Here is a 17165-nt window from a genome sequence, read left to right on the forward strand (position 1 = left end):
TGTTCCTACCACAGACTGGCTATTGAAGAAGTAACATCCTTCCAAATATATACTTGTTTATTTTTGAAATCTCAGTAGAGATGGTTGAGGAAGTTTAGTGCTGCCACACCCTTATTTCAGGAAGGACAGGGGTTCTTTTTTTTTAAAGTTTTTTTTTTTTTAATAGTAATCTTTTATTTATTTATTTATTTTTATATTTATTTTTGGCTGTGTTGGGTCTTCGTTTCTGTGCGAGGGCTTTCTCTAGTTGTGGCGAGCGGGGGCCACTCTTCATCGTGGTGCGCGGGCCTCTCACTGTCGCGGCCTCTCTTGTTGCGGAGCACAGGGTCCAGACGCGCAGGCTCAGTAGTTGTGGCTCACGGGCCTAGTTGCTCCGCGGCATGTGGGATCTTCCCAGACCAGGGCTCGAACCCGTGTCCCCTGCATTGGCAGGCAGACTCCCAACCACTGCGCCACCAGGGAAGCTCAGGACAGGGGTTCTTGATCAACAGCAAATCTGTGGAGCCGGGGCATCCCTGAGAGTCTTCGGGGCAGTATCCATTGCCGTATTGCAGGCTCTGCTTTCACCTGTAGTGCTGGCTTCAGGAAGATAAGGGGCTTTGATAGCACTCTGAATAATATCCTTGTCCTCGGCTTTCTTACTATTCAGCTGAGATGAATACAGTCTCCTTGGAGAGAATAATTTGGCTCCCCAGATTTTTGGTTGCCACAAAACACAACAACAACTCCGGGACTGACCTGTAATTGTTGCAGCAGAGCTCTAAGATGAAGTAAGGGGCGCGTGAAGGTCACTGGAAGATTCTGAACAGCCTTGAAAAGCCAATATGGATCCCAGGCCAGGCTTTGCCTTACTTCCTGGGAAAGTTGGGTGCCTTCAGACATTATTCTCTTACCATACTCTCATTATCAGAACTTGTCCCAGGCTCAAAGGAAATGATTCTCACAAAAGTGTGGTCAGAGTGACATGACACTCATTCTGTTTTAATAGTCATCTTACCCTGAACCACATTAGAATAGGACACGTAATCTGTAGTTTTTTTTTCTCTAAAGCGAAGTGAGCTGCGAGACTTATTTGTGATGGATCTTAAGTAGTCTACTTTCTGCCAGCAGCTTTTCCTTTTGCAGCATCTTTTCTGCCCACCGTGCTCCTGAATTTGCTCACTTTGTTGAATCTTTTCAGCCTGGGTGGTGGCAAGTGGGTCTGAGTTGATCTCTGGTGCTTTCAGGACATTTTTTTTTTTATCATCTAGTGACTCAGTTGAAAAGAGCCTATGTCTGTGCCTATGGACACAGATATAAAACGTTAAGTCCAAATTGTTTCTTTGACTTCAGCGACAATGAAGTCTCTCTTACTATGATCACATCTTGGGTGATTGTAAAAATATCAATATGAAATGTTATTGGGCCAAGGAGGGGGCTTTTGAAAGCTAGGAAGATCCCACCGATAGGAAGCTGATGTTGGAAAGCATCTAAGAAATTCCCTAAATGTAGGGAGCATTGAAACAAATGGTGAACATCTTCAGTCAGGATGAGTTATGCCTTCACTGGTCTGTTGATTCTTCTTGTGAAAGGCAGCTTGGAACAGTAACTTAGAATACAAGGGAAAGGCTACTCGTCTTTGAGTCCATAAATTCACCAGCCGTCCAGTGTTCCGGGAATACAGGCAGTGAGGAGCCTTGTTTTCATGCAGGATCTGGTCTCACGAATGCTCAGCTGTACAGCCTGAGCAGGTTTGTTTGCTTAAGAGACAAAGGGAAACCTCAGAGCATATGAAAGCAAGGAAGGCGGCAGATTTTTAACTGACTTTATACTTTTCTGTGTGCTTCAAGGCAGTCTTTTTAAATGCATGGGCTGTTCAAGTTCATATCAAGGTCATATTCAATTGTTCACCTGATGTACCTGTGAGTATATTTAGACGGCCTGCTGTTGTCATCAGAAGGTGATGTATCAAGACCATTTTAAATAGGCAGCAAACCAGTAGCCCTCCAGAAACTTTCCTTTAAAGAAACCTAGTCTCTTCGGGTCACTCTCACCTTGATCCTAGAGAATAGGACAGAATCTCAAAGAGTACTATTAGGAGAAAAATATTAATATCAATTAACAGCTTCTACTAGCCACACAATACAAAGCCTCAAGGGTCATCATTGTTCAGAATTTCGAATGAGCAAACAGGTGTGTGATTTATTTCTTTTGGAGCTGGAAGGACCTAAACTTGGTGGAACTGACATGGGAAATAACTTAATAAAGACACTAAATAGACGTTGTTATCACCATTGTTATTGGTGGTGGAGAAAAAATAAATCTGTTTCTGAGTTCAGTTGTTTAATCTTTCATTTTAATTACCAGTGCAAGGTACAGAAGAGAAAGAATCTTTGGGAATAAAGCCTGGGTGATACGTTAAAAATGAGAACTGTGGAAGGCTTTCATCTATTTCCTTTTATTGATTCCAAAACTTTGGTTATAGTTGAAGTTTATGAACACAAAGAGTTTTAATTTTCATTTGCATCCTTGTTGAGCCACTTAACTTTTGATCATGTAATTAATCAATAGTACATTTCATGAAGTTGTACTGAATCACTGATGTACTTCCTGATTCAATTCAGGGATACTTTTCACATTATCACAGTTTATATAAAATTTTTATGTTGTGGTCTTAATATATAGAATACATAGCACAAATGTGTGTGTGTGTCTGTGTGTGTGTGTGTGTGTGTGTGTGTGTGTGCGCTAAGAGATAATCCCTTTGGTGGGAAAAATGCTAATAGACAAAATTATTTTGATTAACTTTGCCCCTTCGTATTAATTTGTAAAAGAACTATATTATGGAACTAAAGTTGTAGTTCAACAGAAATATGTTTAAATCTGTCATACAAATGAAAATATGCCTAAAACCTTATCCCAAAGTAGGTTTTCCATTTTCAAATCTCAAATGAAAAGCAAATAGCAATTGTTCTATTTTCTTTCAGAGGTATCTTTCTTTGCCCCATAACTATTGTTCTGTTCTACTGTTTGGCCACTGGTGTGCTATTTAATGAATAATTTGCTTTTGGAATTCCAAATATTACTTTAGGTTGTAGTATTTACTTTAGAGTATATTATTTCATCAGTTTCAAACTATGGGGGAAATGTACTCCTTAGCCTTATTTTAATCCTTTGGGAATATAAGCATTTCTTTAATTGACAATTTTATTTAATTAATGTTGTTAACAGTGACATTAAATTGACCATAATCAACTCAATAATGTTCAAGCTTTTACTTACTATCTTTAAAATCAGGAAAGGAATAATTTGTACCTTATTGTATATTACTAATAAGTGTGTTTATTTTCTTAATAATGGTTTTCATAAGCAACATGGAGGCATAATTTTAGTCTCAATCCTGTAGTTCTCAAGTGGAGATGAGATTGGAAATGTAGGTTGTAACAGGTTTTGCAAACTATGTTGAAAATTTTGGACCTTTCCAAATAGTAAAGGGAGAGCCCTCAGTGACAAGGAGCAGAAAAGGGGGTGATGGCAGAGCAGAAGATCAGCGGGGGGACCAGTCATGGTTAATGTGGTCCCCCGAGCAAAAATTAAAGCCTAGATTAGGGCAATTGCTATGTAATTGGAAAAAAATGGAGGAAGGCTTATGCAGGAAGGCTCAGTAAGACTTGGTGCAGATTTGGGATTTGATAGCCCATGCTCTCATCTCCAGCAGACATGAAAGCATGCATCCTTAGCATTGTAAGTGCAAGATTAGAAAGTTCTCCTTTAAAAAAATCCCTTTCAGCTCCTTTATTATGCTTTTACAATGATACATGAAATTCTAAAGTGTGATTTATTTTATACCAACTTATAATTTTACTTTTCAAACTACTCATTTCCAAATAAATATTACAATGCATCTGAAAAATCCATGCTGGAAACGAATGAAGGGAAGGGATAGAGAGAAGAGATGTCTTCTGAGCAGCTGTCATGATCCAGTCACTGGTTTGAGCTTCTTTGCTAATGATATCCTCACAATCACTCTCTGAGCTGTTTTTATGTCCATTCTGCAGATGAAGAAACTGAGGCTTATAGACTTGCATAACATGGCCAAGGTCATGCAGTTAATAAGTCCTGGGTGTTAGAATTTAAACGTGTCTTCCTGATGTCAAAATGCTCACTCTTCTCACTGCTTTACTTTCCTTCCCTGTCTTCATGTGAGCACTTTTATCAGGCTTACCTTTAGGAACTCAGAAACAATAATGAGAGTGTGTAAAATTTAAGAATATGGCAAGAGTGTGTAAAATTTGAGAATATGGCAATAAAAAATATTTGAATTATTTCCATTTAATTTTATTATCACTTTGTTTCCTAGTGTAACCATATTGTGAGTGCATTTATTATAACTGCCCATGGAAAGGAATTTTATAGTAATCATTAAATGTCACTTATCTCAAATATGAGATTCTTATCTAGTAAATAAATGAATTTAAATGACCAGTAAGGAGATTGCCAACAAACACATGAAAGGATGCTCAACATCACTAATCATTAGAGAAATGCAAATCAAAACTACAATGAGGTACCACCTCACACTGGTCAGAATGGCCATCATCAAAAAATCTACAAACAATAAATGCTGGAGAGGGTGTGGAGAAAAGGGAACTCTCTTGCACTGTTGGTGGGAATATAAATTGATACAGCCACTATGGAGAACAATATGGAGGTTCCTTAAAAAACTAAAAATAGAACTACCATATGACCCAGCAATCCCACTACTGTGCATATACACTAAGAAAACCATAATTCAGAAAGAGTTATATACCACAATGTTCATTGCAGCTCTATTTACAATAGCCAGGGCATGGAAGCAACCTAAGTGTCCATCAACAGATGAATGGATAAAGAAGATGTGGCACATATATACAATGGAATATTACTCAGCCATAAAAAGAAATTGAGTTATTTGTAGTGAGGTGGATGGACCTAGAGTCTGTCATACAGAGTGAAGTAAGTCAGAAAGAGAAAAACAAATACAGTATGCTAACACATATATATGGAATCTAAAAAAAAAGAAATGGTTCTGAAGAACCTAGGAGCAGGACAGGAATAAGATGCAGACGTAGAGAATGGACTTGAGGACACCGGGAGGGGGAAGGGTAAGCTGGGACGAAGTGAGAGAGTGGCATTGACATATATACACTACCAAACGTAAAATAGATAGCAAGTGGGAAGCAGCTGCATAGCACAGGGAGGTCAGCTCGGTGCTTTGTGTCCACCTAGAGGGGTGGGATAGGGAGGGTGGGAAGGAGATGCAAGAGGGAGGGGATATGGGGATATATGTATATGTATAGCTGATTCACTTTGTTATGCAGCAGCAACTAACACAGTAATGTAAAACAATTATACTCCACTAAAGATGTTAAAAAATAAAATAAAATGACCAGTAAGGAAGCTTTCAAATGTAACCAAATAACACATGGAAGCAAAGACAGTAAGAGCAGGTCTTAATTGCATTGCTGTATCTCAAAGAATTAAGAATTGATGCAAGTTTGAGCTTTTGTTTTGCTTGAAGAGGGAATTTTTCTTTTTTCTAGAATGTTCCTGGACCTGACTCACTGTGCTCAGAGCATGAGTTGGGAGCCTGGTAGGGTCCCACCCACCATAACTGTTCAACCAATGGTGATTAACTAGCTGGAACGTAAAGCAGAGGCCAGTGCTCTTTGCTTTTTGCCTTCATGCAGTTTTGCTACCATGACCTTTATTTTTAACTTTATGGTTTTTGTTAACACAGGGAGAATTTTCATGTCTGTATTTCTGGCACTAAGACATGACTAGATTTTCTGTTACACTAATGTGTTTCAGTTTATCAGTTTGAAAAGGGGTATAGCATTTAATCATTCACCGGGCAATACTGAGAGCCTACTATGTATCGGACATTGTACTAAGAGTTGGAGAATGTATCAATAAACCAAAAAATCCTTGGAGCATAACTATTAAGTAATTTATATGTTATATTAGAAAGAAAGTAAATACTCACGTAATTAATGAATAGTCCCATTATGTTTTATATGATTTCGTGTGATTCATCACTGCATATAACTTTAGATTTCTAGTTTTCTTGATAGGGAGTAGAATCTACAAAACCTGCTGAGCCATATCCAGAATACCTAACTGAGTATTTACCTTTCTGAAGCTGCTCTAGCAGTGTGAGCTTGGTTTCACATGCCCAGGTACCCGCACAACTGGAACTGCTGACCGTGCTTTCCTGTTCAAGTCACCTGCATTTAACCCTCGTTTCCCCGTATTGTATTTACAGTGAAATGTGCGTAACTTTAGTAAGGCAGGTAAGCATAGGTACCTTGTCAACGGACACTATATTTAGAAAGCTTTTCAAGCGAACTTGCTAATGCATATCTTTCTCTTCAAATTTTAAATTCTATTTCCTCATTGTCTTTTCCTCTTTTGAATCTTTTATTAACTTCAAGTTAGAGTCTCTCATGAAACAATTTGACTTTCATGTACAATTTGACTTGGTGCTGGAAGCATCTCGCAGCCTCTGGGTTTCCTGCTGCCCTTGGCTTGTTGAGTGTCGTGGCTGTTTCCCCCTTCCCTCACCCTCACCCGCCCCATCTTTTCTTTCCTTCTCTTTCACTGTCTCTCCCTCTCCAAACTACCAAAAGGAAGAAATAGCCAATAAGGGCAATAATCTTCCAAAGCCATTCTCTCCCCAGCTACCCGTAAAGGTCTTTTAGGAAGGATTCAGAACGTCTGTTCTCTTGGAGAGGACAGCATCTTTTCTTTTCAGGTCAAGATGATTTTTCAATTTAAATGTACCTGCAGTAGCAGAACATTTTGCTTGCCTAACTTTTGGACACTTACTTGTCACAGAGTTGGATACTATTTCAACACACAAGTTGAGAATAATCACATTCAAACCACAATAGAGCTCTTTTAAACAAGAAACCAAACAGAGGTAAATGTATTTAATCTGAGACGCATATATTGTCTTCAGATAAATTTCAGTTTCGAAACAGGAGTAAACATGATCACAGAAGTCCCTTAAAAATGAGTTGACTTTAGGAAATAAATAGATGGTAAATAGTTAATACTGGTAATATTTTTAGCACATTTTACATTGTTTGCCACCAATTCTTCTTTCCTCCATTAATTCTCCTCCTCTAATTTTGATGTCCGTATTTCCTGCAGTCAAATATGACAACCACAGTACAGGAACTCGAGAGCAGCCCCATAGGTAAACTTTTTAAGGAATGGGCAAACCATAGGTGTTCATTAAGAAGAAAATATATTTATGCAAATTAACAGGAACTGGAGAAGGAAAGAACTCATCTCATGGAAGTTGTAACTGCAAACAAGAGGAGAATGAAGGAGCTAGAAGATAATTTGCTTTACCGTCTGACCAGTACCCAGGGGTCCCTGGTGGAAGATGAGAGTCTCATCCTTGTGCTGAGTAACACAAAAAAGACAGCCGAGGAGGTGACACAGAAGCTGGAAATTTCAGCTGAGACAGAAATTCAAATTAACTCAGCCCGGGAGGAATATAGACCTGGTGAGTTTGGTAATGAAAGACAAATGTCACAGGAAAATGAAGCGAGAAATGAGAATTAGAGAAATTGAAGTAAGGATGTTATGAAAACGACTATGCAACGTGGGGTGGCCATTTGTGTTTTGTGGCATTTCTTTAAATATTCAGTAAAATTGAGATGAAGAAATTTTATAGTGGTGTAAATTTTCTAGGTGCTTATAATTCATGTTCTTGGCAAATTCTTTAAGGTTCCTGTGAACTTGTTTTTAAACCGGAAAGTAAAGAGGAGAATTATTAAAGACATCCGACTGCAAACTAGTGAAGTCTGAGGAATTTGTGCTGCATTTGTGGGCCGTTCACTAGTTGTTTTATCATTTGGTAACAATAAGCCTGTATCTTGTTTGTAGTCCTGTAGAGTTCCCATGAATCCAGGTAGTTCTCTGGTCTCATGGGAACTCTTCAACCTTATCCACAGATCAGCAAATCAGTGTTGTTCATGGGTTATAAAGGGAACCTGCTAAAAGAATTCAATTTCGTTTAGTAATTTCTCATGCCTTCTGGAAAAATAATTGAAACAATATCTACTGGTGGAGAGTCAGGGGCGTCATCTTTGCGATGCCTTGGTTTACCAACTTGAGGCCAAGGTTAGTCAGGGCTTCCTCATGGAGCTTAAGAATGAGATCCTCAACAATGCCTACACAGTTTGCTGGATGTTACAATACAACCCATGCTGTCCCACCGTTTGTCTTTTCTACCTATGAAAAAGTGTAATAAAATGTATTTATAAGGGATCTAGAGATTCTAAAACAGAAAGTATCATTTAATGAACACAAATAGCAGACTACTTGTTCAAAGCTTACGAAGAAGAATTAAATATATATGATGACATTGCTCTAGACTCCCATTGTTGGTAGACAGTCATTGCTAAGACGTACAAATAAAACTTGTTTCATTTAGCGTTTAGACTGATCTGTGCCTGGGTCATTTATTTTCTGCGCTCGTAGCAAGTGCAACGTTGCTCTTTGTCTTTTAGTTGCTACCCGGGGCAGCATCCTCTACTTCCTCATCACGGAGATGTGCTTGGTTAATGAGATGTATCAGACTTCGCTCCGCCAGTTTCTTGGCTTGTTTGACCTTTCCTTGGCCAGGTACGTCTGTACGCAGGAAGCCAAGCTGAATTCTGTATCTGTGGGTTAGAAAGGTGACATTACGTTGATAACTTATTTTCCCTTTGCAACTAAGCTGCTTCTTTTTTTAAAATCTAAGTTGAGTGTAATTACCAGTGTATTAACAAATCATTCTCATTTGTCATTTTATGCTTAGAGAAAGCTCTACCAACTATTCATCCACTGATCGATTCCTTTGGTTTCCCTAAGTTTCTGTTAAACAAGAAAATTCCCCAGACATTTTTGTGAGTGATAATACTCCGCAGGTAAAATTGATTCAGACAACATGGAGGACTCTGCTATTTCATGTGGAGAGAGTGCTTGTTATTTTAGATTTAGGAGGCTTACTGTTGATGTGTAAAAAATAAGAATTGGTCCTCCAGAGTTACTTATTTTCCATTAAAGACGTTGTTTTTAGGGACAATTGAAAAGGGTGGGACAAGCCTGATTTAAATATTCTCTTCTCCAGGTCTGTCAAGAGCCCAATTACAAGCAAGAGGATCGCTAATATCATTGAGCACATGACCTATGAGGTTTATAAGTACACGGCTCGGGGGTTGTACGAGGAGCACAAATTTCTGTTCACCCTGCTGCTTACCCTAAAGATTGACATGCAGAGGAACCGAGTCAAGCATGAAGAGTTTCTCACCCTTATTAAAGGTCAATATTAGAATAGAAAGCATTGTGCACAGGTGCAGATGTAGGAATTATAGTGAAGGTCTTGTGCATTTTTTTCTTAGCAATAGCAGTTTCCTTGCATTTCATTGAAGATTGCATTTATGTGAGATTTTTTTTTTAACATTTAAAAATTAATTAACTAATTAATTAATCTTTTTATTTTTGGCTGTGTTGGGTCTTTGTTGCTGCTCACGGGCTTTCTCTAGTTGCGGCGAGCGGGGGCTACTCTTCGTTGTGGTGTGCAGGCTTCTCATTGCGGTGGCTTCTCTTGTTGTGGAGCACGGGCTCTAGGCATGCAGGCTTCAGTAGCTGTGGCTTGCGGGCTCAGTAGTTGTGGCTCGTGGGCTCTAGAGCGCAGGCTCAGTAGTTGTGGCGCAAGGGCTCAGTTGCTCCACGGCATGTGGGATCTTCCTGGACCAGGGATCGAACCCATGTCCCCTGCATTGGCAGGTGGATTCTTAACCACTGCGCCACCAGGGAAGTCTGAGATATTTTATTTGTTCATTAATTGCATGAATATTTATTGGGCAACTATTGCATGCCAGGACACAGAATAGGCACTTGAAACATAATAAACAGTAAGTAAATTGTGCAGTATGTGAGGAGCTAGTAAGCACTATGGAAAAACGGAGAAGGATAAGGGAGTTGGGGAATGTTTAGTATGTGGAGTGGGTAAGGTTTAAAATTTTTAATGGGATATTTAATGGGATCTCTAATTGGGTAGGATTCCCGAGAGATGGGCAGGTGGCCAAGACCTGAAGGACCAGGGGATGTTGGTCCTGGGGATGTTTAGAGAAAGTGCTGAAGGTTGAGGAGGTGGCATCAATGCCTCTAGTGGGAGAGGGCGTCCTATGATGAAGGCAAAGCAAAGCAACCAGGGCGGCTGGAGCAGAGTGGGTGAGGTGACCGTGCCACTCATCCCATGGATATTTCCTCTGTATCTATTGTAGCGTTGATCACAGACAGGTCCCCTCTGCCGTGGAAGGCTGGGAAACACACATTTGCTATCACATTCTTGAATGTCTGGACAAAAAGTATTTAAAGGAACAGTGGAAATGATGCTGGGCTCGAGATGGTTTTATCTACTCTACCTTTCTAAACAAAGGCTTATCTTTAAAGATAAGGCACAACTTTATCTTTGGAGGGGTGGATTTTCATTGACTTCACCTACATGGAGAGTAGATTTGCAGAGGTACTTGAAGAGGATCCCAATGGGGGCAGTAGAGAAGGGCACACATGGGAGTATGTAGGTCAGAGTCATACTTATACATACCCAAATGCATATTCATGTTCATATACATATGCTTATGCATCTATAACTATATCTATATCTATGTATCTTATGGTAGCAATAAAGACTCATTTAGTTAGACTTGAAAACTCAGAAATTATGATTTGTGGATGATCTCTCTTTCTCTTTCTCTCTCTTGTTTCTAAACGTTGAACCCTTGCCCCTTAGGTTTCTTTTTGGTCCAAGTTTCCTAAATCAGAGCACATGGAAGATGAATGGTCTGGTGAGACATCACCTTAGGTGGGCATGTAGGTGTAGGAGTTGCCTTCTTCAGCGAGTCCTTCGTACATAAATGATTTCTGGCCTCAGTGACTCTGGTCCTGCAGCTGATGGGGCTTCCTGTGGGAAAGTTGTTCCTGACACCCTCAATTCAGGCGTGAGATGCATTTCCCTATGGAAATGACATTGCACATAGTGTCCAGAAATACTGTAAAGTGTGTTACTGTTTGGCGTGATCAAAACAAACGTGGGATTTAGAGTTGGGAAGACTCTAAGGGAAAATAGTGGCTTTGCCACCTTCTGGATGAGTGGTTTTGAGCAGTTTAAACTTTTCAAGCTTCAGTTGCCTCAGCTATGAAACAAGGATAGTCAAATCTACATAATAGGATTATTGAGAATTCGCACAACTTATGTAAACCCTGGCACATAGAATAGCTCAACAGATGATAGGCATTGTTATATTATCTTTAGTTTTTTAGTTTATTTCGGTTAGTCTGAGGCTTGCATAGGTTGGACAGGATTTTGTGGGACTTTGGCATTCAACAGCTATTTATTTCTTGTGCTCCTTTAGGACACAGAGTTTCATAAGATTTCCCTTTGTTATGTTGGTGAATGACATGAACTCCTTCTGTAAGGGCTTTAAAATCACTTGTTTGAAAATGTTATTTAGAGAGCAACAGTGTTTTGATGCTGATTTTTTAATGTACTCATCTCTAAGATGGGAAAGCATCAGCCTGGATGACTTTCTAAGTCTGCCTTAGCTATGCCACTTCATGATACAAGGTACAACTTGTATAAATCATTGTAAGCATGTTTCAATTTTACAAGGTATAATGATAAAGATTTAAACCTTCTTTCTCCCAAAGCAAGGGTTTGAGGGATGAAGGGACTGACATAATTCTCAATCATCTTGAGAATTTATTTTGAATTATTCCTATCCCAGCAGTTTATTCATCAAAAGTCCACCTAATCTGGTGCCATGTTATCCAGGAATATGTTCCCCACTCCCTACCATTACAACATTCTTTGTTGCCCAAAGTACACATTTGAGGCAGGCAAGGTATTCATGACAGTGTTACCCTCTGTTAAACAATGAATAATCTTTGGCTGCAAGGAACACTTTTTTCCATGAAAAGCTTCTCCCTAATCCTGTGGTAATACCTTATTCTTTTCAGTTTGTTGGAAAATGGACAGTTTCTATGGAAATTGGTGTGACAGTTTTCAACACATTGGCATTGTCCTTAGGTCTTCAACTGCTTCCTGGTGTTCAAGCAATCTGTTTTGCTTTTATGAGCTAATATTTTCACTGAAATGGTTTCACTTACCTCTTGTTCCACTTACCTTGGACGTCTACTAAGATAGATTCGGCAAAAGACAGCAATTTCGTGGGGTCCATGGTACCTGAATAAAGTAGAGATTGGCTCAGTAAATATCTTGAGTATTATTACTTGTTTATGACCTGCTCTGTTCAAAAAAAGATTGTAGCCAAATGGATTGGTTATATCCGTCTAAGAATTATGGTTAGAGCATATTTTCCCTGAAACATTTTAATAGATGTTATTTATTAAACAGTATATTTTATCCTATAGAAGACTTGCTAACTCTTTCTTTGACTTAAAATATGATTGTTCACACATTTAGTTTTTCTGGGATAGGCAACAATAACTTTTTAAACTGTCATTTATTTTATGGCGCTGTGAGAGTTATATGAGTTATGTGAGCCTAGGTAAATCATCAGCAAAAAGATAGGAGTCAGTACCGAATGGAAATGTTTGTTGTGGGTAGACTGACGAAAAATAAGTGACATAGCACAGGGCCCTTGGGTGTGCTCAAAATGGATGTAAATAATATACTGATTTATAGAGGAGAACCCTTCAAACACAGGTAGTGCTACTAACGTTTCTAGATAAATTCTCTCCTTAAAATGAGCTTGTGCCAATATTTGGCAATTCTTAACGCTGACAAATAGCTGCTCATTTAGTGACCCTCTGCTTTGTCCTTGATCCTGTTTTGAGTGCTTTACACTCACTTTATATATTTTCTGCCATTAGCACAACACCTAGGCTTCATTATTCCCATTGTACATATTTGGAAACAGAGTTCCAGACAGATGAGCTGGCTTGTCCCAGACCTTGGCCAGGTGGAGCTAAGACAGAATCCACCACTTACCTAAATCCAAAGCTATATTATTGATCCTTAAATGTGTTTTTCTAAAATCATCTATTCCTTTATTAAATGTTAAAGCTTGTTCATCACTATGATTTCTATTTCTGAGTTTAATAAATGTCCAGGTAGTAAAAGAATTGATATTAAAATAGTTTCAGCAAAAGTTTTTTATAAAGAGATTGTTTTACAGTAAAGAAAGAAAAATTTAATAACTTAATATGTTTAACTTGAAAGGTGGTGCCTCGTTGGACTTGAAAGCCTGTCCTCCTAAACCATCTAAATGGATCCTGGACATGACCTGGCTGAATTTGGTGGAACTGAGCAAACTTAGACAGTTTTCTGATGTCCTTGATCAGGTAACTTGTGCTTTGAGTAAACTTACGATAACGTCACAGTGAGCAGCTTCTTGATTTATCATTTGGCTACACTACTTGGGGAAGAGAGAGATTTCTTTGTCACTCTTAAAATGGTATGACCAGTGCTTGACTTTCCTCACCGCTCACTCATACTCTGATAAAGCACACTCCATCCATGGCAGGCTGGTCTCGCAGGAAGAAATTAGTTACCCAGGAAGTTTAACCAACGCTGACCTGGATGATATGTCAGTATCACCAATTAGAGACCCACAAGTAAGTGGGAAAACAGATTCAATTAGATTAAATGATTAGATATGATTAAAAGGTTTTGCCGTCTTTCTAAAGATGAAATGAAAAGTAATAAGAACACCCTTCCTCTAAGTGATAAACATCCGTTCTTACCTCTTGTTTCTCTCTTCTTCCTCTCTTCGTTATAGTGCCTTAGCTAGGCACCTGGGTCTGAATCTAACACAAACACCTGGCCTTTTATCTTTAGAAGTCATTGTCCTTTCATAAGCAGCAAGTTCCTGATGAATTGTGTATATATTGGTATTGTGGAACTTGGGTATAGAAAGTTGAATTGGGACAAGCCAGGAAATAGCTTCTTGAGAATCTGATGACCAGCGAGAAGCTGCATGGGCAGTAAGGTGGCTTTCTTCAGCTGCCAGGTGAAGGCTCTTTTTCACCAGAAAATGTCTTAACACTGGTTCTTTTTTTTTTTTTTAATCATTAGAGTATAGTTGATTTACAATGTTACGTTAGTTTCTGGTGTACAAGAAAGTGATTTAGTTGTGTATATATATACATATATTCTTTTCCATTAGGGTTTATTACAAGATATCGACTATAGTTCCCTGTGCTATGCAGTAGGACCTTGTTGTTTATCTATTTTATATGCTAGTTTGTATCTGTTAATGCCAAGCTCCTAATTTCTCCCTCCCCCCACCCCCTTTCCCCTTTGGTAGCTGTAAGTTTGTGTTCTATGTCTGTGAGTCTGTTTCTGTTTCATAGATAAATTTATTTGTATCATATTTTAGGTTCCACATATAAATGATATCATATGGTATTTGTCCTAATGCTCTTTCTTGACTTTGCCACTTCAAATTGACTGGAAACTTAAGCTCTGCTATATTTTTATGTTTTGTCTTACACCTGGTGATTACCATGTAATTAGGGTATAAGCCATTCTTTTGGGTTAAATAGCTTTTTGAGGGGGAGATTTTAATGCATTCTAGCTTGTTCCCCCATGGGATGACTCCTAGTGACCTTTCCTGGACCATTATCAGTTATTGAAGTAGCTGTCTTCTGGAGATTATATTCTATACCTGAAATCCCTCCATATTATGTAGTCTTTCATGATTGAAAAAGGTTATTTTTTTATTCTTACATGATATTTTCTAAATATGAACCCAAATGGTTTTTCCTTTAATTAGATCTCCAAGGAATACACTTGGGGCTTTAATCAAAGGGAATATACCAGAGAACATAAGATCATGTTTATCTGCGATGTGATTTATTCTATGATTTTGAGATGCTTGCCCATATAATGCTTGCCTCTCTTTGATTTTTTTAAGCTTCAAATGATAGTGGACTGTGTTTTTTTCCTTTATCAATTGCCTAAAGGAAGCAAGTGTGATTATTCATTTGATGCTGATATTAAGTGGCGTATTTCAAATTACTCTAGATTAATAGAGTATTGACCAAGAGACTTCAACAATAAACATGTATTAAATGTCTTCTTTTGTTTCAAGAATGGTCCTGGGAAATGAGGAAACATAAGTGAATGAGACTTGGTTCTTTTTTTTTTTTTTTTAATAAATTTATTTATTTTATTTTGGGACTTCCCTGGTGGCGCAGTGGTTAAGAATCCGCCTGCCAGTGCAGGGGACATGGGTTCGAGCCCTGGTCCAGGAAGATCCCACATGCCATGGAGCAACTAAGCCCATGCACCACAGCTACTGAGCCTGTGCTCTAGATCCTGGGAGCCACGACTACTGAAGCCCACACACCTAGAGCCTGTGCTCCGCAACAAGAGAAGCCACCGCAGTGAGAAGCCCGTGCACCGCAACGAACAGTAGCCCCCACTCGCCGCAACTAGAGAGAGCCCGCGCACAGCAATGAAGACCCAATGCAGCCAAAAATAAAAAGATAAATAAATAAATTAATTAATTAAAAAAATAATAAATTTATTTATTTATTTTTGGCTGCATTGGGTCTTCGCTGCACGCGGGCTCTCTCTAGTTGCGGCGAGCAGGGGCTACTCCTCGTTGCGGTGCACATTGCAGTGGCTTCTTGTTGCGGAGCACGGGCTCAAGGATAGCGGGCTTCAGTAGTTGTGGCACATGGGCTGAGTAGTTGTGGCTCGAGGGCTCTAGAGTGCAGGCTCAGTAGCTGTGGCACACGGGCCTAGTTGCTTCCCAGTGTGTGGGATCTTCCCAGACCAGGGCTCGAACCCATGTCCCCTGCGTTGGCAGGCGGATTCTTAACCACTGCGCCACCAGGGAAGCCTGAGACTTGGTTCTTCATCATAGGGGATCTCATGGAGCAAAACAGATTTCCTTAAAATAATGAAAATGAATTTCCATTGATTTCTTTATTCTTTGCAGATTTGTTCCCACAGAGTCATAGAAGAAATTCCACAACCCAGGGCTCTCCCTCCTTTAAGAGGGAGCCGGAGGCTGCTGTTAGTACAGACTGACTTTAGAGCAAATCACATTTGATTTTAGACTCTCAACTTTTTGGTGCTAGGATATAAAATTTTAAAAAATACTCAAGGAATAGCATTCACACATGCCTGGAATGGTCAGAAAGAGGAAGAATATCTGTGAATGCTTACTGAAAGATTCTTCTGTGGTGTGACACTTTTCTTATCCCCTGGTATTTTCAGATATCGAGAAATGAGAAAATGTGGAAAATTTGGTTTGATAAGGCAAACCCTGAGGAGGAACCCCTTCCAAATGCCTATGATAAATCTCTAGACTGCTTTAGACGCCTTCTCCTTATTAGATCCTGGTGTCCCGACAGAACCATTGCCCAGGTAAAAAGTACATATTTGAAAACTAGGAGACTATTTTAAAGGAACATTTCCTTTTAAATTGAAAAGAATATTTAAAATGTTAATCCCCATGAGAATTTTTGTGTAGGCGTCTGTGTAACTTTCTAGCAATACAATTGTGAAAAATGGAAAAATAAACAACAAATAAGTGTACGGAGGTGTATATCTGGGCTAAGTAATTTAATGATTTTCTTTGGTCTAAGTGATACAATAAGAGTGAATGAGGAAACTATGTTTGTAAGGTGGTTATATAGGTCTAATGTGAAGGTAATGCATTGTTTTTCCATATCATTTTAATATTAACTCAAAAAAGATATGGCAACTCCATTCTGCTAGTAGTAAAGTGATGTTTCGTAAATAGGAAGACTGCTCAGGTACTGGGGAGGGGAGGGGAAGACTACAGGGCAGTATAGCATCCCCAAATCCGTAGCCATTACCCCAGGATGTGTCACAAACCTCGATGTGAGAAAGAAGGTTTGCCTAAATTTCTTTGAATGATACATATGGTTTAAATGTAAACCCTGCCTCTACAAGATCCATCTTTTCAAAGACTTTTAATCTGTTGGCCTTACCGTCATGGAAATTTACCCATGAAACAGACTTGTGGTGTCTTGCCTTCACAGCTAAAAGTTAAACTCTACTATTCACAGACATTGATTTTTTTTTTTTTTTTACGGACTTCTTTAAATAAGTCATAAAATAACAGTAGGCTGGGGTTTCTAAT

General features: G+C 39.0%; 1 protein-coding gene and 1 long non-coding RNA gene across 11 annotated transcripts in view; one reads left to right on the top strand and one right to left on the bottom strand.

The window, feature by feature from the left end:
- The window catches only part of DNAH5 (dynein axonemal heavy chain 5), a 316103-nt gene that overhangs the window by 272661 nt on the left and 26277 nt on the right, over positions 1-17165 (top strand). For all 10 annotated transcript variants that reach the window (XM_082458341.1, XM_082458344.1, XM_082458345.1 and 7 more), the window contains 5 exons: positions 7291-7534; positions 8544-8658; positions 9146-9336; positions 13265-13386; positions 16274-16423. In XM_082458341.1, coding sequence (XP_082314467.1) covers positions 7291-7534; positions 8544-8658; positions 9146-9336; positions 13265-13386; positions 16274-16423 — 822 coding nt within the window. The remainder of the gene's footprint in view (positions 1-7290; positions 7535-8543; positions 8659-9145; positions 9337-13264; positions 13387-16273; positions 16424-17165) is intronic.
- Positions 1-17165, bottom strand: part of LOC309659093 — a 357758-nt gene that overhangs the window by 185090 nt on the left and 155503 nt on the right. The window lies entirely within an intron of this gene.

Source organism: Balaenoptera physalus (assembly GCF_965194825.1).
Source record: "Balaenoptera physalus genome assembly, chromosome: 3".
In the NCBI taxonomy this organism is placed as follows: Eukaryota; Metazoa; Chordata; class Mammalia; order Artiodactyla; family Balaenopteridae; genus Balaenoptera; species Balaenoptera physalus.